Raw genomic sequence first — 25056 nt, forward strand, 5'->3', positions numbered from 1 at the left:
CAATGTATCCCTCTTCAGCAAGCTACCAGAGCAAGTACTCATTAGAGCTTTCATTTAAAATTGGACTTTGGCCTTGTTCACTGTTATTTTTGCGTTAGCCTGCATAGTGCAATTATGCCTGTTTATTATCACAGAAAACAATTCTTTTTATAAACTGTGAGTGTTTTTGTTGGCACACAATGCAGCTTTGCAGACAATTATTTTGGCCTTACAAATTAGAGTGAGATGGCCAATAAGAAACCAAGACAAAGAACAGAGCTGGGTGAATTAATGTATTGAGTTTGCCAGTGAGCACTTTTGCTCATTGGCTGAAGCAGTTTAAATTGTTGAAAAGCCACACAGAGGGGACACACCTTTCTTCTTGACCAGTGAGCTACAGCTGTGGTTTGTCAGTTAGCTTACTGGGAATCTACACTGACACTTAAACATGCAGATTGTGCATCGAACTGGCAGCCAGTGTTCTAACGTGTACACAATGACACGGGGAGGGGGCTGTCTGGAGCTAAATGTGCTCAATGTTAAAATGTCTAACCTTTACATATCCCTTGTCAGATTCACTTAGAGCCTAATGAAGAGTTATTAACAATGACTTATAGGCATAATGAACTTTTGTTTATGTTAGCATCCAACATTGAGCCATTAGGTCAAGTGAGACAGTTGGGCTTCAATTGCCTCAGTACCACAACATTTACCTGACATGTTTCTGGTCTCAATTGCTATTTTAAGTCTTTTTTTATTACAGCAGGATTTTATAGTTTTCAAGTCTGGGTGTTGCGTGAGTTTACTTCTCACAACTTTAACCCTTTCCACAGTTTGTGATCACATCATTTTGGTTCCTGCAAAATGCTTTATTCAAGGTTTGTTTGCAATAAGCTACACCTCTTGTGTTACTTGTGGTAGCAAAAATGATGGCGAGGCCATTATTTAGGCTTCAAAAAGACCCTCCACAGTATATAACTGTCCAGTGAAGTATGCTGTTGTGACATCGCTCAGCATCTGAGGTCACAGATTGCAGGGTGAGTCATCTGGCTCTGGTCCAACACCAGGCTCCTCTGTCTCTGGACCTGGCATGCTCTGCCAATCAAATGAACCTTGTTAGGGGAACTGTGATGACCCAGTGCCAGGGAAAAATAAAGCAGGGGAGTAAACTTGATGATTGATTGCAGGATGTGTGGCACGCATGGACTAAACAGCTCAAGAGAATGACGTTGATGTGGACAGCGAAACAGAAAAATGAAGAGGTGGTTGTTGGATACGTTCTTGTGCTGACAGTCTCTCTCTCCCTCTCTCTACTGTTGTCACATCTTATTTCCTGGAGATGTGACTTTCTGCCCAAACCATCTGGTATTGTCTTTTGGGGGTTTTCATTTTCTCTTGCACTGCTGCTCCATGACACCTGTAGCTCTAGTGCTTATGTCCCTTTCTGCATTACATTTCTACAAAAATGAACTAGCCACTGGCATCTGTAAAAAAGCTATCGCAACCTTGGAATAACAAGCCGCAGCATTGTACTAGGCTACTTGACACTACTATAACTCTAACTCAATGCCATAATTATTATTATTATTATTTTTTTAAATGTGCGTAAGAAGAAAAAGAGAGAGAGGGTTGTGTTTTCTTATACTTTGTGGGTCTCCTTACACACCGGGGACACATATTTATGTATAAAAGATAGCAAAAAGTGCATTTTGCATAATAAGTTACCTTTAATTGTTTTACTCTGTGTTTTTGACCCCACTGATTGTGTTTTCCCTCTTTATTCCCTGCTATAGTTACTGAGAGCCGAAGGTGGTGGTGCTGGTGTCCAGGGTGGTGGTTTCCCCCTTTTCGTGTGCTATGCTCCCCCCGGGGATTGATTTCCTCAGAGTGATTGCGTGAGTGTTCGATACGTGTGACTAGGGTGCCTTAAGTTTTTTTTTTTGTGGGATGCCTCCACTCACTCGTTGATTCTATCCCCGACTGGTAAGCCTCAGCCCCTAATTAGTTTCCTCCTTTGCTTATAGCCCTGTGCGATTGTTTTAAACTGCTTTTGAACTATTGGAATTATTGTGCATAGCAAAATAATATATTTTTGATAATTGAAAACACATCTCTTGTTCCTTTAGTATACGAACCTGTGTGTCCTAAGAAGTGAAAACCTCTGTTTATTTCTCTGGGTGAAATTCCCAGCGTGGTGTTGTCGGACTTTTAATTTAATAGAATTATGTCATGATCCTTGTTTCGTATCTGTCATGTCCTTGTGTTGTGTGATTTATTTTTGAAATAATTAAAAAAAAGCTTCACTTCCTGTCTGCGTTTCCCTCCTGTACCTGATTGCGTTATTGTGTTCACCTGTTGCCCCTGTGTTTCTCCTCCCCCTTCCAGCTGTCTCTCGTCTTGTGATTACCCATGTGTATTTAGTCCCTGTTTCCTTTTTGTTCGGTCGTCGTCATTTCTTCCCTGATCTTGTCCATGATACCTGCCTGTTCCTGATGTTTTTTGGTGTGACTTTTTTCTGTAAAGAATGTTTTTTTTTTCAGTGTGGATTTAATTTTGGAAACACAGTTGGGATCAGACAGCTATAGACTGAAGCAAACAGATAACTAGCTGCAATGAGTAGTCTAACCATACTCGGAGTAAGTCTCGTATGTGACCTTCACTGTTGAATCAGCGTGAGACTCAAATTAATGTACAGAAAATCTAAAGCGGCCACATTCTGAGAACGTCTCTCTTGAGAAGTGTTCTAATAGAGAGTACAATAAACCTACAGGAATCATTTTGGGAAAAATATATTTTGATCCTCCGGTATACCCACCCATGATATAGCCCTTAACTTCCATTTTTTAAAATCCTGATTTTGCAGCCTCCTTTGAAAAGAAAGACTTTCACTTTATTCTTTTGACAACTAAACTTATTCAAAGCCATCTGGCCCTATTTTAGACAACACCAGCTGGTTCCCAATGCATACTCATTTTTACAGACGTGCCTTTGATCACCTTTTAAAGCAAGAAACTGCATGCTCTATTGCTGATAAAGTATTTCATTCTTAATATATCCATGTATGGGCAGCCGATATTCCTCCCAAGGTCACTGGTTGGGGCATCTGAGGTTAATTACATGAGAAGGCAGTAAACATATTTAATTTCTTTGGAAAATCAAGCACAAGTTACAGAATAACATTTCCTCTTTTCCTGGAATGTCTGCTCTTAATAACCCTGGCATTTCAAACAAACAAACAGCAGAAAGACAAATTATACGTTTCCAAAACGCAGTGATATCATAAACAAAGCTGTAAACTGACAAAAACTTAGTGGGGACATTTTTACGCAGCTTTATGTGCTTGTCACAAAATAAGTGTTCTTATCAACTCAACACACCGGTAAATGAATATGTGTCACTGCTCCCCATCAAAAGGAAGCAGCTTTTAGTGATGCCATGCTCCACAAAACACTCGAAACACTCGTCTATACTTATAACAGGAAAGTATGTTGTAAAATAAACATGTAATGTGTCTTTTGCGGAAGTCCCACACATACGGAAATGCATTATCTGCTCCCTGCAGCTTACTCAACCATGATAATGTGTTTATATCATTATGACACAAGGGATTGTAAGACACTGTCCAGCCATGAAATGCATCCACAGGGATCAGAGAAATAAGAGGAAAAGGGCTGCAGATGTGTCTCAACTCATACCGTAACAGAGCCCCTGTACAAACAGGAAAGGGAATGGAAAATGCATTTGCTTGCCTGGGTACAGTCGAGCTCCAAGGGGAATAAGACCAATATAAATGCATTTGAATAGTTCAGTCTACAGTCTACTTTAAAGGACTTCTGTAGGGAATGCACATGTTTGAATGCTATTTGCTACACACCAAACTCTTGTACAACATGAGTGCACTCCAGTGGTGATTGCCTGAGAATACACTTTGTCACAATTCAATCTACAGCGGGGAGTTTTGTAGTTATTTGTGCATTCATTACAACAAATTTCGACCTATGGCCAATATAAAGCACGTCATTTCAGTGATTTCATCTGTTTAGTGTGACATTACATTTCCCTCCAATAACTAAAGCAATTTAGATGCAACCACACCAAACATTTATGTTGTTTTTTTTCCTCTTCAATTTAGTGAAATGTTAATTGTTGCTGTAATTCATTTGTCAAATAAAAAAAATAAACTAAAGTAAATAAATCTTTTGTGAAGAGCGTTTTTTGTTGTTATATCTAGGATGTTCTTCTTTATGTGCAAATAAAAGAATTGAGATTACCAATCCATTAAAATTATTAATCCATGAGAAAATCTACGAAACATTTAAAACATTTTGGGGTAGCATACAATATAATGTAGTATCAAGGAAAGATTATGTGACAGGGTTAATAGCCTAAAAATGTGCAAAGTGTTGAAGCAGATTTTAAAAGTTTGGTGAAAAGTCAATGCAGGCTACATGGCTACGCAGGCTATGTGTGATGAGTGAAATGAAATAGATAGTAGGTAAGTACAATGTGTAAATTCATATTTTAATTAGAGCATTGGTCTGCCATGGTGGAAATAATGGCAGGTTGAGCCCTCTCACTCCAGAACAGTAGGTGGTGATATTTGATACAGTGCAGCTAGTTGTGCTCTGAAATGCTACAGAAGAAGAAAAAAACGCACAAAAAAAAACAGGAAGTGTCAGTTTTGAGATGTTTTCAGTCACGCTAGTCATACGATTAAATAAACTATATGGAAGTACTATAATTTGAAATTGTTTTCCGGACATGGCGTAGTTGTAAGCTCAGTAATGTTATATTACTTACATATACTTCAAGTGATTTATGAACAGATCAGATTCAAAACTACCGACAAGGAAGAAAGAAACTAAGAACTGCCAGAAGTCCGAAGGTCAACTTTATATCCCTTTCTTACTTTTTTTCCTACAAAATATCATGAGGAGTTGCGCAACAAAGTCAGTTCGTTGTTCCTCACTAATATGGCGACTTTCATGGGTCTGCCTTTGTGAGCTTACTCACTATTAGGTTCTGGAGTGTGTCTCGTATGAGTTTGAAGGTGTGAGGAGAAATGGATGAAGTGATCACTATCAGCTCTGACAGTGATAAAGACGACGACTCTGATGTGGAGATCGTCAGCTCCTTCACTAACGTCGTCACGCGGGATGACCTGCTGCCCCTCTCGGCGGTGAGGGTGGACGTTGACGCTGTCAAAGCCGTCGACGTCCCAACGGTAAATTTACTTTTTTAAGGTCTTGGATATGTCGAAGGAGTTACAGCTACTTCACTTTGCGTTACTTTGACTGAGAGTAAAAATATCTAGCTAGATATAGTTTTACTAGGTAAGGCTGTTAAAGGCGACAGTAGTCAATGAATGAAAAGCTAAAGGTGATTCTCCGGAAACCTCTTGGGTTTTCGCATTTTTGAATAAAAACTACATTTTTGGGAATACATTTTCCCACCTCAGGCATAAAATCCCAATAGTTACGAGGAATTTCCTTCAACTTGGACTCTGTTTGAATATGATGCTGAAAGATATTCAATTTAATTATTGTTGAGCCTTAATAAACAAATGTCTCTTGTAAGAATAATTACAGACAGTTCACATTAAAGTCTAGCATTGAGAAATAATCATCTTAGAAATGTCAAACATTTAACCCTTTCAAGACAGTTCAACCCTTTCATAGTAAGAAATGTGACCGAGTTGAAGTTTTGGACCACAGGTAGCCATAAGACCTTGTTTAGCTAAGATATAGCACCACAGGGAATTAAGGCCATCATAAAATTGTAGTACTTACATAAACAAATCGTTTATTTTTTACTAAACAATTGTTTATATAACAGAGTTGAAATGTTGAGGTTGACAATCTTAATCTGACAAATGTTTCCAGAATTTTAATAGGGGGAGAATGGTATGGCGTGATGGGGTTGAAACAAACTGGTGGACCTGTGTCAATATTGTAATTTAATAGATCATTCTTGTATTTTTTCAGTTAAAATAAAAACATATGATTATATCAGCAGGAGAATTTTTGTATGATTGGCAATTTTTATTTGTTTAATATTCTATGAATATGTAATGATGCTTAGTGAGGACATGCAAACATATTTGTTGTCTGCTACTAAGACAACCCATTTGTTTAACTATATATATTTAGTTTTACATTGTAATGCAAAACACCCTATTCCATTAATGAATTGCTTTAACATACATTTTGTAGTTTCCTTTCATTTAACATGTTTGAAGTAACCTTGGGGGATTCAAAGGGCACCCGATTCAGAGAATCACCCCAATAAAGTTATAGGCTCTTTGAGTTATATTATGGACTGCATTTATAGAAATATATATATTACACAAAAAACGTTTTTTTCAACAAATACTGTATTTTTTTTCGCACCGTGCCTGTTCACACAGTGAGTTAAATACTTAAATACTGAATGCTAGCGATGAGGCAATGAGCTGCCAGCATCACAAGAATCAGAAGCCCTAATATTGTCCTTTGTAATTATGTAAGTATCCACATAATTAATTGGACATATTGTTTCTGTTTATTTTTCCCTTTCCTAGCTTTACATTGACCTCTCAAATCCAAGATGGACTCTTCAAGAGCTCAAGAAACGCAAAACACAGAGAGACTTGATTGAGACCAATGTACCAAATGGGACAAAACAAGGAAGAGAGAATTCACCACCAGATAACTCTCAAATGAAAACACCAAAGAAACGAGATTTAAACTTCCAGGAGAGCTCTTCAAGAGACCCAACCGTTAAAACACTGCAGCAAGAAGGTGGAAACTTAAAGTCAAAGAAGAGATGTTTGGATTCTCTAACACAACATCAAATTCAGACAAATAAAGCCCATCAAAGCAATCCATTTGTAAAATTAAGACGATTGGCTGTTCTTGAAACTCATGGTACAGATCTAAAAACACTGAGGTGTTCTTTCTTTTTAAACAAAGATTTTACCAAAATATCACTGGACCGTGGTCATAGCTGTCAACAAGACATCCAAAGTAAAACTCCAGAATGCAATAGTAATTTAACTACTATTTCAAATGGTGCTCACATGGATTCCTCCCCTGCGGAGTCTCCTTCTAAGGTGGATAAATCTCTTATCAGACAGGAAGAAAAAGAAAACGGTAATGAATTTACAAGCACACTGTTAAATGCTGACATATCTCAGCATCTAGAGGGCCCAGCTGACCCTCCCTGCTCAGATAAAGGGGGCTCAGTTGAGAACTCAAGAGCACAGCACTCATGAAGGCGAAATGGATGATTTTAGATCATCCAATATGATCCCCTCTCCAACATCCCCTTCTTTATCTCAAGATAAAGCAGAAAGTTCACTGCAGCGAGAAGTAGTCTGCTGTAAACTAAAACAAATGGAATTAGACAAAGCTGAATCTACGGAAAGCTATCTCGCTGATCACCCGTTCCCCAACTCTCCTCCCACCGGACAAAACCCTTCTGAGCATGTTGTCCATGAATCTTGTTTATCCCACACAAGTCCCATATGTCATGACCTCAGAAGGCTCATCAACCCAGCAACAATCTCTGAAAATACACCAGCTGCAAATACGTCTGAAGGGCAATCAGAGGATGTGAAGGCTGATGACGCCTCAAACAACTCTGACATCTTCCACCATGGCATCCATGATGAACCTTTTCTGTCAGTGGCAAATGAGGACATGGATGGCAAATCTTGGGCGGGGACATACAGAGACTTTGGCAGCCCAGGGTGTTTCATTTGGGAAGGGGGGAGTGACGGAGACGAAGTTAACAAAGAGAGCAGGTTTGATATGGACTTCAGGGCAGCCAGTAGAGAGGACAGGCGATTTGTGTGCCCAATTGCACTCAGGAAAAGAATGTCTGGACATTCTCAAGCCCTGGTAAGAGACAGTGATCCAAATATTTAAACATTTTATACTTGATTATATGCTAGGCTAAATATATCATATTTACTGTCTTTATTATGTTTTATTTTTAGCCTGATGAGGAAGATGAAGGTTTTGGAACTCCTGAGGTGCTATGCCGGCATAGCCTGAGTGTGGTTTACGCTACCATTGACGAAAAGCTCGTAGATGGCACATTGCAGCTCTTATCTAACCTGATTCAGCCTGGTTACTATCCCCCCAAGGATATCACCTCCCACCTGCTGCGTGGCGTCTTGCTCGACCAGCAGTGTCAGTATCACCTCTGCGTGCAGGCATTTAATCTGCTGATGAGGACACAGAGGTGAGGGAACCAGAGGAATAAGATTTATTAATATTAGTAATAGTATTCAGATCCTTTAATACAATAGAATACAGCACTTTATTATCATTACGAGATGAGTAGAGCTACTCCCTTTTTAAGGTGCCATCAAAAACACAAAAAACAGACAAGAGACGTACAACATGCAGGAGAAGACAACTTGCAAGCAAAAAATGTGTTATTTGTTGCCTTTTGTATTTAAAATCTTGATCTATCCTTTACGTTCTCTCTTTCATTTTGTCTTTCTGGTTCCATCTTTGACCTCTGAGATTAAATCTACTTTCTGATTGCAGACACCACATGGCTGATAAAACTTCAGCTCCATGGGACTGGGAGTTGTTGACCTCAGTCATGGCCAATCAGGTAGTAAACCATATAGTAATATGTGTGATATATTATTACACGTTTCAACTTGTGTGGTTTAACAAGACGGTTAAATTAGATTTGGTAGTTAGATGAGAAGTGGGATTTTCCAACTTGTTCATCTGTCAATGTCTTTTACGAAACACAAAAACAAATTCTCAGTACAGTTGAATTTTGATGACATCATTAGTGAAAAATATGACGTTTTTTTATTTACTGTTCCAGAAGTATACAGACATATTTCAGCTTCCCTGTGTTTTCTGAAATTGTCCCTATCTTTGCTTCATCATATCTTCCTTCCTAAGGACCATATACAGAGGCATCTGAGTGAGGTTGTGCGTATGTTCCTGGATTATGTTGTGCAGACTTTGGAAGATGACTTTCAGGCCAAATGCTCTATCTCTGCCCTCCACCACTCCATCGCCAAAGCAACGTTGTCATGTGATGAACAGTTCCCACATGTCAGGTGCATACAGTTAATTATTGAAACTGTGAGGAAGCTGTAGTTTTATGATGCCCTTGAATTATCTTTTGTCATTTAACAGTAATGTACTTTTCCTTTCTTGTGCTCAATGTGCGCATGTGGCTTAACAGTGGCATCTGATATTAAATACACTACTAACTAGCCACACGTTAGTGGATTTTTGCCCTAAACCACAGCTCTTTTGTTGTAAACGAAACTCACAACTGCCTTATTAAAACAAGAGTTAACACCCAAGCAGTCCATTGATAGATTTGACATTCTTTGTTAATTCAGCTTGAAATACAGATTGCTAAATCAGTATTACATTTTGAGAAGCCTGTGAATTTAAACAGATGCACCAAAACTCCCTTTATGTTCCAGTCCACATTTTTAAATATAAAATGAAATATTACAAAACTCAATTTGTAAGCACGATAACATAGTTTATAAATACATAGTTTATTTTTTATTTTTAGGGAGATCATCAAGTGGCTCTTTGCTGCCATTAAGAAATCAACAGAGCCTGGAGAGAGTAAAGAAGCCGCCAGAGAGAAGGATGAACAAATCAGGTAACATTTTGAAATATAATTTTAGATTACATTGTCTTGCGCATGGACGTATCATTATGGCTGCTTCTATGTTTTTCACACCATCAAGTTTTGGTCCCTTTTTCCCCCTGCAGAATAGTGTTCATGTTCCAGAGGATGTTGACCTTGGCTCTGGAGGTGGACAGGTCTCCAGCTCAAAACTCTGCCAAGCTGTCCCAGGAGCTCTTCCACATACTCATCAGCAATACGCCTCTACGAGCACAAAGGTGAGGAGGACAGAGAGGATGTTTGAAGGTGTCAAATGTTATTTGTTTTTTAATTGGTACATCCAATAAACGATTTATAGTGTATTGAGGTCGCTTTATAAATAAAAAAAATAGCCTACCTAACAATTTGTAACTTATAATGATAAGTAAAAATGACAACTGAGTAGAATCAATGTTGCATCTTTTTCTACTGATTAATGCATGTAAATGGACTCAGAATATTCATAAAAGCTGTGAATGGATTCATTATGGATTTCCCTTCAATGTCTTCGTGTATTTACATTGAAAAGATGCTTTACAATAAATACAAATGTGAATTAAAAGAGAGAAATACTTTGTGAAGTATATATCATAACAAGACACAGGATTGTCCTTCATGTGATAGTAATCATTTCTATACAGTTTACACATTTCAATTGCATTGTTTAAATGTGAACGTATTTCAGACTTACATGGATAGTAATTAATAAATCCATTAATTAATGACTAATTCATCATCACTATGCATCTCTTTTCCCTCCTTCTTTTCAATTTATTGTACATGTTAATAAAGATTTTTTATTTAGAAGGTGTAACAATAAATGAAGTTGTTTTCCTTCATATTTTTCCAAGCTATCACTGATGTACGTATATGTTTCTGGCGGCCAGGATGTTGTTGCTGGAGAGCCTGCAGAGCAGACTTCTGAGATATAAGCTGTTAGAACTTCTGTTGGACTATTCCTGCCCAGTGAAAATCCAACTGCCCATGTCGCTCAGTCTTCTGCTTCACTTTTTGAAGCACTGCACTCTGGCACCAGACCCTTCGGTGAATATCACTGTTCCATATTGTTTTCATCTTAAGCTTATCCTCCAGCCTTTCTTATTCACAGATGTGAGGATATTAACATATCTCATTAACTATAAATTGATGTATTTCTCTGAATTAAAATGTAAAGACAGTGGAAATATCTTCTTGTACATGTCATGTCCCCTGTATGGATTTAGAATTCATGTTTTATTTTATTTTAGAGAATCTCATACTTAAGAGTTTGATAGAACAGGCAGCCATTTATTGTAACTGGCTGTCAATGACTGTGTTCTTCAGGACGGTACTGAAAGATGGCAGAGGTGGAAAGAGTTGGTACAGCTTCTCTGGATGTTGCTGCTCAGCTACAATAAAACAATGATAGGTGAGACGTTAATAAATCCCAGTACATCTCATAACAAGGTTTGCAGCTATAATGATGAAATTTCTACCAGAAAAGTCTGTTAAATGAAGTAGAACATACATTTATTTAGTGACAATGTTAGTTGTCTAAAGTTAGCTTTCCAGTGTTCTACTGCAAAGAAGAAGACGGTGTTTCAAATACATGAGTTATAATACAAATCTGATACACAATGTAACAATCTGATGCCCCTTAGTACAGTGTACCATAATTCTGACCAACATTCCAACAATTCACTTGACACTTCAAAGCACACTTGATTTTCTCCTAACTATTTTATCTGTTTTACCCAGGCTATCTGAGCAACTCTGTGTCTGAACAAAAAGGCAAAGTTGGCAACTTGATCTACAGACCAGATGATATAGTATCAAAGCCCGCCATTTGTGAGGCCATGGAAGCCTTCCGTTCAAGATCACAGGCTGACCTCGGCCAAACCTTACCTCTCCACGTGGAAGAATCCCTCGCTTATCTACAGGATCGCCTGCTAGATTTCTGTCGGTGTTGAATTAAAAGCTGTTTGTTCTCGTTGAGTTGATAAAGCAGTAGAGTAAATTAATATTTATTTTTTTTGTATGTATTCATTTGTTCCATTTTGGGATTCTAAATAAAGGCGTTGCCTTATCTGTTCTAAAGAAATGAAACTTTATTGACTACTGTCATCTCTTAGTAAATTACCATAACTTTCGAGCCAGTAAAGACCTATATCCGCTTCTCATCAACCACAATCTTCCCTTGACTGTCATACAAATGCAGTACACATTATTAATTCGACTACATGTACTTTACCTCTGCTAACTATTCAAAATGTGTAAATATGCAATGATCAATTAAACTGCTACTCTTTCCATCCATTTTATGATCGATCACTCACTACCAAAGATTGTATTTACTCTGCTTCAACAGCTGGTTGGGCCGTCTACACGCCGACCAATAGGATCACGCGCTGTTATCGGCAGAGAAAAAAAATCCTTCAGTCGCCATGATACAGCAGCGGAAACGGGTGCGAAGTAGCTAGAAAACAAAAGAGAACACGCAGTGGTCCTCGCGATTTGGTATGCTCTTGCAGGTAAAAAGGCATTTCTTCCTGTTGGACCTAACTTCTTTATTTTACTCATTTCCACCAAATCTTAAGTAAATGTTCAAAGCGTTTTTGTGGCTTTCTGAAGTAAAGACTAGTTTTTATAGGAAGTCGGTCAGCTTCGAATAACTGGGATCTGTTAGCTTTTAGCTAACAAGCTAACTCTAGCTAAGCTAAATACCTCGCAATTGCTTGCAAACCCAGCATCGTGTAGCGTTGTGAGCTCGTTAGCTCATAGTTTATCTCAATCTCAATAGTGATTCTTGCTACTGGAGGCTAGCTAGCGGCAGCTAACTAATGCGCTGTTTCGTGGCCTAGTTACAATGCGCAAGTCAGTGCTTTGCTATTATGTAAACAATATTTCTTCAGTATATTTTAATGTCCTTTTGCATCTTTTTAGCTTTCCCATTCGGACAAGGCATTCAAATCAGTAGACTATTTGGCCAATATACCCAATTCCGCGTGTCCGTTTGCAATATTTGGCAATTAGCAAGCGAGCTAGCGTTAGCTATTTTAACGTTAGCGTCTGTTATGTGTAGTTTGATAGCTAACGTTACCTATTTAGGTTAAGCTAGGCTAATCAGTTAGCGACAATATTAGTTGTCTCTAAACAAAAATGTTTACTCTTTTAGAAAAGGGGTTCTATGTTCAGCTCTTTGATGAACGACAGCTTTATCGTTTATTGTTATCACAGTTAACAAACTAGTTGGCTATCTGGCTACGTTTCTGGTTTTAATGTTTATTATGTAACATTAACGTAACTAATGAAATCACAGCCCTCGTAAGAATCAATTGAGTGTTAGTGGTCAGTTTGATTATGGTACTCTAGGCAGTTAAAGTACTGTTGTTGTTCAACCATATCTCGGTCAAACGTGTTGTTGGTGTTTGATTATGGTAACATTTTAAAAGTGCTAACATGTGTGCATGAGGTATCTTGATAAAAATTCTCAAGCAAACACGTTAACTTGGTCTGCTGAACTAAACCACCGTTAACCTTATTCATAGCTTTAGTCTGAGGACACAATTACTTAATTGATTTACAAAGCTGCAACAATAGGATCATTTTATTCGGTCCATGCACATTTTTAAAAGAGCAAATATATTTATCTAGTGTTATAGGAATGCCCAAGGAAAAATATGACCCGCCGGATCCCAGGCGGATGTACACAATCATGTCCACTGAGGAGGCAGCAAACGGGAAGAAGTCATACTGGGCTGAGCTGGAAATCAGCGGTGAGTATTGTAGTAGAATTCCTAGCTTTGTAGATAAGTAATTGTCTTTAATTCACACTATTCTGACATACCTCTTTAGGTTTGGATATAGATTAATCACAGTAGACAATTTTCCTACGTTCAAAATGGCCTATTACTGGATTGTAGCTCTTTAAATAGGAAGTGGGTAAATCAATGTAACTCAGAGTTTCACAAGGCCAAAGGTGACATCTTCACATTTCTTGCCAAAGCTCATCAGCATATAGCATTTAAAGAGGCTATGACCAGTGAATTTTAGACATTTTCCCTAAAATAATTAATTAAATGATTTGTCTATTATCAGCATTGTTGCCTGGTAATTCTGTGAGTTTTAACTATTTATTTTACATGGGAACTGTATGCATGATACTGGGCCTTAATTGTCCTGTGTGTGCATGTATTATTTCCATTGTCTTGCAGGCCGAGTAAGGAGTCTCAGCACATCCCTGTGGACTCTCACCCACCTCACTGCCCTGCACATCAGTGACAACTCATTGTCACGCATCCCGCCAGACATTGCCAAACTACAAAACCTGGTGTACCTGGATCTCTCATCCAATAAGATCAGGAGCCTGCCGGCCGAGCTCGGCAACATGGTGTCTCTCAGGTAAGTTATCTCCAGCTATAAATCTACCTATCAATTCAGGTACAATAGAAAGGAAGACTAGTTGTTTGCATTATGGCAAAGTGATTTATTTATTGTAGATCCTTTGGATATCTGCCAATTTTGTTCCATATTAAGTTCACATTAACAATGAATCTGAGGTTAAATGTTTTTGAACAGTGATAAAGATGGTTGTTTCTCAGGCGGTTTGGTTTCTAATGATCAAATTCCCCTATGTCCTCCACAGGGAACTGCTTTTAAATAACAACCAGTTGCGGGTTCTGCCTTTTGAATTGGGGAAACTGTTTCAGTTACAAACACTGGGGTTGAAAGGTGAGTGGCTCACCGAAGTTGTTTTGTAGCCATTCTAGCCTTGAAATCCCTTTGTTGTCTTAGCGACGATTCAGTCTGATTTGCTTTTCCTCCACCAGGAAACCCACTTGCACAAGAAATTATGAGCCTCTACCAGGAACCTGACGGCACGCGGAGACTGCTCAACTACTTGTTAGACAATCTGGCAGGGGCTATCAAGCGCAGTAAGTCCCCCTCTGTCTGGAAGTTTTGAGACCAGAACTGGAATTGCATATTGCCTTTTGTTTTCATTTACGGAAAAGATGGGCACATCAGTAGATAAAACTGGGGTCAGTGAACCTGACATTTCATGTGCCCTTAACAACTTTGCATGTACATCTTGTCACAGATATTAAATATTTGTATTCTTTGCTCAGTACCAACAGAGATGCCCCCAGCCCGGTCATGGATCTCAATCGCGGAACCCGACAGGACACGGGATTCGGGTAAATACAACACACATGAAACTAGGGATATCACAAGGACCGAGACTTTGGGACCTTGTCGATGTTATCCCATTTCACAGCAACTCGGATAGATATTAAGAGTGTTTGTTCAAGACATTGATTAGATTTGAATGGTGCTATCTAACTAGTGTGGTGAATCATGCATTTCCACTGGTATTGTGGTTATTTTATTTTTGCCATTAAGGATCAAAGCTTGTTAAGTGTGGAAATATCAATCTGTGGCAACCAAAAATCATGAACATTTTTAACCTGTTTTCTGTTTCTCCCCTCAGCACTGTTCTCTGTGATGTGCTACAATGTGCTGTGTGATAAGTACGCCACACGACAGCTATATGGCTACTGCCCCTCTTGGGCTCTTAACTGGGAATACCGAAAAAAATCCATCATGCAGGAGATTATGGGCTGCAGTGCAGACATCATCAGTTTGCAGGTAAGAGATGGCCATCAAAGCATGTGTTTATGTTTCACGCAGATTAACCTAATGGTTATTTAGTATATCAATGCAAATTGAACAAAACTAAAAGATTTGCTTTGGTGTTGTCAACAGAACCTTTTTGGCTAAAGCTCAAAAAAGACTCCGACCTGACAGTGACCACCAGAATTAGTTTTCATTGACCTGGAATGGGTCTGGATGTTTAGCAACTTTGAGGCAATGATTATAGTACCATGCAAAATGTGATTGCTTTCTGAGGTCTGAAAATGTTGGATTAGAGTGTGGTCATGTTGTCTGTTTGGTTGTTTTTTCTTATCAATGTGTCCTTGTATTTGTAGTTGTTTTTTTGTTCTAAAAATGATAAACTGTTAAAACATAGCATTTGTCTGGTATATTATATGACCAACATCTCTAATGGAGCAGGGTTAATGTAGAGCACACAGATACTTTTTTTGTATTTATCAATCCAAAATTGTTATGTAATTTCCCACGCTTGCTGGGTTTATTGCTGCCACTCCTTCTTTCAGCTGTATTTACTTTTTGCTGTATCTTACTTTTCCTACTTTTGTTTTAAAATGTTACATTTCGGAAAACACTGATGTTTTTGGAAGGAGGCGTTTGTTTGTACTTGCACAACTGTCATTCTTTCTTGTTGTCCATCCTGACGAGTTTCTCTTTGATTAAAGGAAGTTGAGACGGAGCAGTACTACAATTACTTCCTGCCAGAGCTGAAGGAGCAGGGATACGAAGGGTTCTTCAGTCCAAAGTCACGAGCCAGGACAATGTCAGAGTCAGACCGTAAACACGTGGATGGTTGTGCCGTTTTCTTCAAGACGGAAAAGTATGTACCTACAACTTCTGTATTTATGTTTTACTGCCTGTATCTATTGTTAGACTATTTTGAAAGGACTGATCGCACTCATTTGTAGTTCCAAGATGATCTGATTATATTTTATGACCTAATGTCTTGGATAGTTTTTACGAGGACAAAATAAGGATGACTCTGAATGTGGTTGCGTCAGTAATAAAGGCTTATTGTGGTTTATTTACAGTCCATCAGTAAGCCTGTGAGATTTTCCCATCATTCAACAGATGCAATCATTTTGACAAAGTAAATACGTACTGCATTGTAAGCCTTTCACTGCAGGTGCTGGGAAACTGAAACTTGTGCAACTGTTTTTATTGCTGTGATGATATCCGCTTGGCTGAGTTTCCATTACTGACCTACCTAACCAGTTTGATTATTCTGCAAAGCATCTGTCGGTTTGTTGTGCCCCTCAGACGATGCATCACATCAGTTATACTCTCCTTGATAATGCGTTTCAGACACTTTGCATTCATGTAAAAGTTTGATCATTTTAAACTGTACCCTAAGGTTTGACATTGGCGGCTCTGTTTTTACCATAGTACATATATTATTGATCTAACTTTTGAGAAACTGCTGTCTGAAAACATTTCACTTGTTTAATGTTATATGGGAAACAACTGCTAGGCAGGTGCTGACGAAGAATTATGACATATGCTGGGCCACCTTCGGTGAGCCTGGGTGGGAGTTGTCACTTACTTTGGGGCTCACCCCGTTCACTTGAATCAGCTGTTGGCAAACGAGACATGACAGAAGTTGGCTTAGTACTCCAAAGATACCACCAAGTCATGCTGTATCCGGTCACATTGTGCAGTGTACAAGCCAGAAAGCTTTTCTGACCTACAATCGTCTTCACAGCTGATAAATATGCAGGAGGTTCAAAGTTCAAGACATCCTGTTATGACAAAAAAAAGTATGTCCCAGTTGTATACATGCTGCATGCAAAGGACATACTGCAGCATACTTGGAGACACAAAGTATGTGATTGGGAAGGCTGCCAACATCTCTGGTTCTGTTGCATCGGCTTTATCTTCCTTTATCTGTTCAGCATGAGTCTGATAATGATATAGGAATGCTATGCTAAATGTCAAGATGATCGGGATGTACATGTGTTCACATCAGCCTGTTCAGAATAGCACGTTCTGTTTGGTAAGGCTCTGTGACTCCAAGAACTGTTTTATGTTTACTACTTTCCCACGTGGAACAGAAAGTCTGGTGTTGTCAGCTGTTGTCAGCTGTATCGTTCTTGCAAAAGAGCTTGATGGACAACCATTTGTGTTAACTGTAAGCTCCCACTTTAAGTTAAGCTAAATAGCTTAAGTTAAGTTGGATTGTTTGTGGAAAAACTAGAGATATTTAAATAAGGAAACCCCCACATTGCTCAGCCCCCGCCAAGTAATGCAATATAATATTAATCTGTGTACATTAGACACATTCAATCATAGACTACAATATTATTGCACATGGACATGGTGTTTTGATAACTTGCTCAGCCTGTTGTGTCTGAACTGTTACAAGTACCAAGGAAATATCAACTGGTCATTTACATCATGGAGTGTTAGATTTGCATTTAAGGTATTTTGTTTTTACGGGCCCCAACTGTTAAAGTAATTATAAGGGCCATTGATAAACATTTGAATGGTTTGCATGCTTCAATAATCAGGTTGCATTGTCAGCTGGCTTATAACACCAGTTCTATGTTCATGGCATGGCATCACCTTTTTCCAAATAGTTGTTAGTGCTTTGACTAGCTGTAGAGTTTTGAAAAGTGGATTGCAGCACAAGTCTGAGGCTGGAGCTTTAAGTGCTGCTGAAGTGATAACGAAATCTGACGGCTATGTGACTTTTTTATAACCCTGTGTTAATCGTATGAACGTGTTTATGACTCTGATAAGAAGCTTTGTCCGAGCAGCAGCTGGCAGTGCTGTTTCTGTATTTGGTCAACACGCTGAGTGGAAACCAGATGACTGTGCCACTTAGCTCATATGTTTTGAGGAGCCCTGCAGATGTTTGAACTCCAGGATCTCAGTGTCTCCATTCACTGCCTGAACGTGTCCTCTCTCCTCGCTCTCGTCCAGGTTCAGCGCCGTGCAGAAGCATACGGTGGAGTTCAACCAGCTGGCCATGGCTAACTCCGAGGGCTCAGAGGCTATGTTGAACAGGGTGATGACCAAGGACAACATCGGGGTAGCTGTGCTGCTTGAGGTCCGCAAAGAGATGATGGAGGCCTCCTGTGAGTATCGATTCTATCCTAAAGACTTCTTAGATGATCATTTTATAAATAAGATTGGTAAGTCCTGCTTATCCAGAATTAGTCTGAAACTCAATGAGAAGTTGGTGTAACGGCACAAAGGATAGTAGGTGTGACATATGTGTATTTCATTAGCACTTATTTCTTTCTATATCGTTCCCTACTTATATTTCCTCTCCTTTCAGCTGGAAAGTCACTCCATGGCATGGAGAAGCAGCTGCTTCTCATAGCCAATGCCCACATGCACTGGGATCCCGAGTACTCCGACGTGAAGCTGGTCCAGACCATGATGTTCCTGTCGGAGGTGAAGAACATAGTGGACAAGGCCACGCGCAGCCTCAAGTTGTCCTCGGTCTCCGGTGAGACCAATGCCATTCCACTGGTGCTGTGCGCTGACCTCAACTCCCTGCCTGACTCTGGTACGTTAGCATGGCTACATGGTATAAAAGCACTCGTGTTAGTCCTGCTCCATACCCTCCCTGGTAGATTGAGAAATGTGTAGTGTTTTGCTAGACTTGCCCAAATGTGAATTTAAGTTGTTTTGTTATTGTAAAAATAAATGTGTCTGGATTTTGAGCTGACAAAACAAGCCATTTGAAGTCGCCACAGGCTCTTGACATCTGTGGTGCACTTGTTACACAATGTTACATTTGTTTAGGTCAGGGAGTTAACGGAAAAAAATCGTCTGCAGGTTAATCGACTTTATTTAAAGGTTTTTGCAGAGTTTCTTCACTCCAAAAATATGATGCATCAAGATCCTTTTGCATGTAAGGCTCTGTTGAATGTACTGTTGTCATAAGGTATTCAGGCTTTCCTCCTTCCAGCTCTATCAGTCAAAACAGGACTTGATTGATGTCACATTTAGTTTTGGTGTTTTTCTTTCCAGATCTCCCACAAAGGAAGGATCTGAAATATACATGGCTTGCAATATAAGATAAAATTGAGTGACTGCTTTAATGTTAAAGCTGATAACTAAAAATAACATTTAGTGTGACACACTGTGCCGTAGGAACTGATTGGTCGGTTGGGACCTTGAGCTGCTACTTGACTTTTCACGATTCTAATGAAATCTTCTCATCCCTCTCCTCGGTTCAGGCGTGGTGGAGTACCTGAGTAGTGGGGGGGTGGACTGCACCCACAAGGACTTCAAGGAGCTTCGTTATAGCGACAGCCTGACCAAATTCAACTGCAACGGCAAGAACAGCACGTCCAACGGCAGGATCACCCACGGCTTCAAGCTGAAGAGCGCTTACGAGAACGGCCTGATGCCTTACACCAACTACACCTTCGACTTCAAGGTGACTGCACCGCCCACACAGATATCTGTTTTGTGTATATGCAACTTGTTTATTAGCCCCATCTCAAGGTTGAATCCATCTGAGGTGACTCCCCTCTTCTCTCCTCAGGGTGTCATCGACTATATTTTCTACTCCAAGCCTCACCTGAACGTGCTGGGTATCTTGGGCCCCCTGGACCCCCACTGGCTCGCAGAGAACAATATCAGCGGCTGCCCACACCCCCACATCCCTTCCGACCACTTCTCCCTCTTCAGCCAGCTGGAGCTGCTCCTGCCCAACCTGCCCCCCCAGGTCAACGGGCTCCATCTGCCTGCCCGCAGGTAGTGAGTCCCTGCCACACCACCAGGGGGAGCTGCAACCACAGCCCCTCCCTTTCAAACCCTCCTCCCTCCCACTACCAGCCCTTCCCTCCACCATAGCGGAGGAGGAAGACAAACACACAACCTGTAAAATATTCGTACAGTGAGGTCTGGCCGACAGGGATTTCGTATAATGTTATAGATATTCTATATTTTTCTTTTTTCTTTCTCGTTTCTTTTCTTTTGTTCTTCTTTTAACTGCTCGATTCAGTCCTGTTCGTGTATCATAATTTGTGTTTTGGACTCCCTTCCCTCCTAAAAAGCCACCCACCTACTTTGCTTCTGTCTTTCAAACTAGAGGGGATGGTAGCTCGTTCAGATTGGTCTCATGGGGAAGTGTTTGCTTTAGAGTCTGGGGAAGCTGAGCAGTGACTGATGGGATGACCTTCACCTAAAAAGCTCCACAGCTGGTCGTCTGCTTATCTGTCTGTCCTGTATAAACCTGAAACCAGCAAAGACAGCAGACTTGTCACTCTCAGACCTCCTTCATTGGCTGGTGCTTGTTTTGTCCCATTCTTTGGGCAGCCAGCGTACTTTCTCAGTCTTTCTTTGGGGTACACGTTTCTTGAGTCAGATGTTGTCGGGTTAGAGCCGCTTTCAGCTGGTAGTTAAGCATCCCAGGCAGCTCACATGAAGTAAGCTTTCCTGCTGTCATTCTGTGGTGCTGAGGCCTTTTGTGTGGTAACGGCCTCCCATGGTGCTACAAGACAGTCGACACCTCTGACCCAAGCCCTGATGCATTAGCTACCAAACCCACAGCTGCCTCGAGACGCCAGAGAACTACATGTCCCGTTTCACACGGGCTGTCCGTGGTATTTGTGAGGGAGGGATATGGTGAGAAACTGAGAGCAGCTACCATCCTGTTTGCAGAGTGTTTCACTCGCGCTTCTGTAGTGGTTAGGCTAGTCTTGTGCTTATGAGCTCATGTGGACCACGTATCCCCCTTTTGGGCAAGGGATTAAGGCTGATGGGCAGAGCGATGTGGGGCTTTCACAAATCTTTTCTTTGTCGCGATTACTTTTAGGGCAGAGAGAGCGAGTAATGGCTGATACACAGGAGTAAAACCAGCATTCCTCTCACTGTCTGGAGTTGCCATCCAACTCCACACATGCAAGCATACACACACACACACACACACACACACACACACACACACACACACACACACACACACACACACACACACACACACACACACTCACACTTAATTGCATACACACAGGTAATTTGCAGGCAGATCTGTAGCACTGTCTCCGAGGCCAGTAGTGACTTTCCCCAGCCATATATTCCATACACGAAAGCAGTGGTTTTTCACAAGTGTTTGTACAGAATAGAAATCTAGACTCAGTCTTTACATGATTGTATATGAACCACAAAAGACCTGTTTTCTGGTGTTTTTTGTACCAAGAGTAAATTATGATCAGATTTGAAAAGATTGTATTGTAAACTATGGCTAAATTTTTATCCAGTTAATGTTACCAGCTTGTACAAAAGACGTAGGAAGAGGTTGTTCAAGGCGTTCACTGTCACTACTTTGCACTCCCTAGAGATTAACTGTAATTAATGTATCCGTGGTTGTTTTATCCCCCCCACCCCCCCCTGCTATTGATTTGATTTGCCGGCATATTGCTGCGATTGTAAATAGACACTGAGTAAACTCTGCCTGTTGCTTCTTGCCCATTAACAAAGCCATTGATCCACACTGCTGCCATCAGTTCAGACAAAAGGACACGCACGGATAAGTCACAGCCCACCAGTGACTCCATCTGCTCCTCTCACGCGCTAGTGACGCGTGACCAATACAACCGATAGGAATCCCACATGTACAAGAAAACATCGTGCCTCACTGTAGCAGTTGTCATTGTCTTGCACTATTTCCATTTGACGAACGCCTGAACAACCTTTTCTCCTTTTATTTTTAAATACTGTTGAGACATTTGTGAAGATTTTATGTCCTTTTATTGGGTTTTTGTTAATGTTGATTTCCTTTTTTATGAGCTGTGACAATGTTATGATGATGTGTATATCCTTCCTATTCATTGAGCTCTCTAGTAATCAGGTATGCTTTCGCCTCCAAACCCCCCACCCCCCACCCCACCCCACACTCACTTAAGGAACATTAGGAGGATGTCTAATCTTTATTAAATCCTGCGATTGTTTAGCTCCGTATTTGTACCTTCACACAGCTCTGTGCCCAGTCCCCCCCCCCCCAAAAAAAGAAATGTCTTGCCCTTAGCTCCTTCCCCGGCCATCAATTTTAAACCTCCTTAAGCCGGTCTTTCACTCTATATGCCCAACCTCAGACCTCCCCCCACTATATTAATCAAGCGGTGTCTTTTTAACCCCTTTGCTCAACCACTTTGTAAAGTTCTCTTACCCTCGTCACTGCAGCTATAGTGCCATCTGTGGACCTCCCTACCTCTGTATTGAAAAAGGTGGAAGGCCCATTTTGCTCTGCTTTTTGAAGGAACAGGGGATGAGGGGCAGCTCAGCTTTTTCTCTCTGAAAGCCAGGCAAAGAAGTTGCTATGACTCAAATTTGTCACATCCCGACCAACAGGAAATCTGCCCGATGAATTCCACAGACTTGTTTTTACACGATGCACCGTATGATGAGCACTTAGTAGATTCAGATGCAGCTCCCCTCACTTCTTGGCCCGTCATATTATCAAATGAATTTACCTAAATGTATATGATGAAATTACATTTTTAAACCAAGAGGGAAGCAAGTTAAGAATAAGCTTAGACCTCAGATCAAGGTTTTTCCCATTTGTTTCCCCCTACAAGTTTGTCTTTTAACCTTTTTTTGTTTTCCAGTGGAAAGCAATGTGTCCAGTTTGATTATTTTTTTTCCTTGAATGGCATTAGTATTGTAGTAGATTTAAAGGCTAGCTTTTTTTGTAAAGTGTGAATAAAAGATGTAACTCATGTTTCCTTTCTAAAAAGATATTGAATTGTGTTGTTGAATTCTATGATGGTGTTATGTTTGCTACATTGTTTTTACTTTCACTAGGTATATTTTCCCCCCATATACTCTTATTCCCATCACAAACCAAATCCTCTGTAGAAATCATGAGACATTGACGGGTTGATTGGAGGAGCTGAATGTTCCTGATGATGCCTCGTAGAATGAAGGACTGAGAGCGTATGGAGGGAAAAGTATCTGCAGCAGTGGTATTAGTAAAACTTTCAGAACAGGGATTTTTTTTATTTTACTTTTCAGCTTTATTTTGGATGTTGTATGGCACTAGCTGGACAGTGCGAGTGCCTGTAGGCTAGGGCAGCAGAGCTGTCTTGCTAGTGGCTGCAGTTCAGTACTAGAGAAAACTGTTCTGTTGTTTTTAGGACTAAGCTGGTCCCTAGACTGCTCCTGTGATGATTTGAGTTCTACTAGACCATTTCACTCTTCTTGTGCATCACAGTGGATAATCATGTTACATTATTTAGCTAGTAGATGCTTTTGATAGTCACTGACCTGACTCTAGTCCTTTTGCTTGTTGACCCCGATCCTCCCCATCGCCCCCTTGTTTACCACACACTATGACTTTTCACGGAAAAACTGGCAAATCACAGAGCTGAGTTATATCACCCTGTAAGCTTTGGCGAGTAATCACATTGTTGGCTTTGTACTTTCCAATGTTGCATTGTGTTTCGTAGTTGGCTTGTTTAGGCTTAGAGTAATTTCCCAAGCTGCATCTCTTTCTAACGGTGCACACCAAAGCTGCTTGTAGTCTCCGTGTAGAGCAAGTTTCACCAACCAGTCACTCGTTGTTTAATTTTCCCCCCAATTCTGAATCATAGTCTTCATGAAAAGTAGGGCTGTAAGGAAAGCAAGATACTTTTGTCCTTTTTCCTTGATCACATGAACACGTTGCGTCCATATCCATACTCTTGTTGGGGTTTTGTTTCAGTCGGCTAATTTTAAATGCATCCTTTTCCAAAATAAACTTGGCAATAATAACAAACATTCAGACACATTTAGAATGGGTTTTTAAATATTTTATCTGGAATATGTAGCTATCTCATCTTTCAATCTGTGGTCGTTTGTTTTGCCTTTGCACTCCATCTTTAAACACCTTTCCTTTCCCCTTTATTCACCATCTTGTATATTTGCTCATCTTCTCCCTGCCGATCTAGTAGTAGTTGTTCAATGATCAGGATTGTCTAACTGTAGTCAGCTAAGTACATATATTGATCTGTGTCACTGTGTTTATGCACTGGACCAACTATTGTTTACCATTCATCAAATACCAGCAAAAAAAAAGGAATATTGACAAAACACTTGCACAATGTTGTAGAATGTCCATTAATCCCGACGAGAAATCAAGGCAGCTGTTTTCAAATCAACTCATACTGTTTTAAAAAGAAACTGAATGGTAAACAATGCTTTTCGTTGTACCCCTTAGCCGTCCTTTCTATTCTCTTTGGACTAGTTTGGTTCTTTTTATTATTTCCGTTTGACTACAGGTTCTGCTTGTTTCCTTTACACCTTCCTATGTATTTTCCTACTTCTGGTTGAAAATAAATTCTATATTATCTGTTTCAAGCTGTGTCACCTCTTATTCTTTGCAATGGATATTGAGAAATAAATTATTTTTCAGTTGTCCTTGTATGACCGCCTTTTGCTTTCTTATTTCTTTCTCTTAAGAACATTTCCTGTCCCTTTTCAGATTGGTTTAACACTAGACACAACATGAACTGACACGTTTTATTTGTGTTCATGTTCTCCTCTTTCCTCTATCAGGAATTGTACATTTACAAAATATCCTAAAAAGAAAGCAGACTACTCCAAACTCACAACGCTTTCTGACCCCCGTATCATATTCAACACAATCCAAACTAGTTCATGTTGGTTGATGAAGATGAAAGTGTTTTTAACAGCTGTTGGAGGCTGGATTATGGGGCTAAACAGCATGTGGGTTTTCATTCCACCCATATTCTGCAGCATCTTAACTAAACAATGTGGATATCAAAGTGTTTGGTTGAATTAAAACCTGCAAAATCTCATAACATCGGGTCACATTATTCCAGA

General features: G+C 40.0%; 2 protein-coding genes across 2 annotated transcripts; both read left to right on the forward strand.

Annotated features, from left to right (window-relative positions):
- The first annotated feature begins 5041 nt into the window (after window positions 1-5041).
- simc1 (SUMO interacting motifs containing 1) lies at window positions 5042-11709 on the forward strand. Its single transcript, XM_063876975.1, has 10 exons — window positions 5042-5203; window positions 7161-7859; window positions 7958-8205; window positions 8517-8586; window positions 8892-9052; window positions 9526-9618; window positions 9732-9863; window positions 10512-10668; window positions 10948-11032; window positions 11362-11709. Exons 1-10 carry the CDS (start codon window positions 5042-5044, stop codon window positions 11571-11573), a joined length of 2019 nt encoding a protein of 672 aa, XP_063733045.1. The 3' UTR covers window positions 11574-11709.
- A 334-nt stretch (window positions 11710-12043) lies between these two features.
- LOC134859654 (CCR4-NOT transcription complex subunit 6) lies at window positions 12044-24570 on the forward strand. The gene is made up of 12 exons (XM_063876282.1): window positions 12044-12134; window positions 13258-13379; window positions 13818-14004; window positions 14249-14334; window positions 14433-14537; window positions 14730-14798; window positions 15092-15249; window positions 15939-16093; window positions 18196-18350; window positions 18554-18787; window positions 19464-19666; window positions 19775-24570. Exons 2-12 carry the CDS (start codon window positions 13268-13270, stop codon window positions 19988-19990), a joined length of 1680 nt encoding a protein of 559 aa, XP_063732352.1. The 5' UTR covers window positions 12044-12134; window positions 13258-13267; the 3' UTR covers window positions 19991-24570.
- The last annotated feature ends 486 nt before the right edge of the window (window positions 24571-25056 follow it).

This window comes from Eleginops maclovinus, chromosome 23 (assembly GCF_036324505.1).
Source record: "Eleginops maclovinus isolate JMC-PN-2008 ecotype Puerto Natales chromosome 23, JC_Emac_rtc_rv5, whole genome shotgun sequence".
Classification (NCBI taxonomy): Eukaryota; Metazoa; Chordata; class Actinopteri; order Perciformes; family Eleginopidae; genus Eleginops; species Eleginops maclovinus.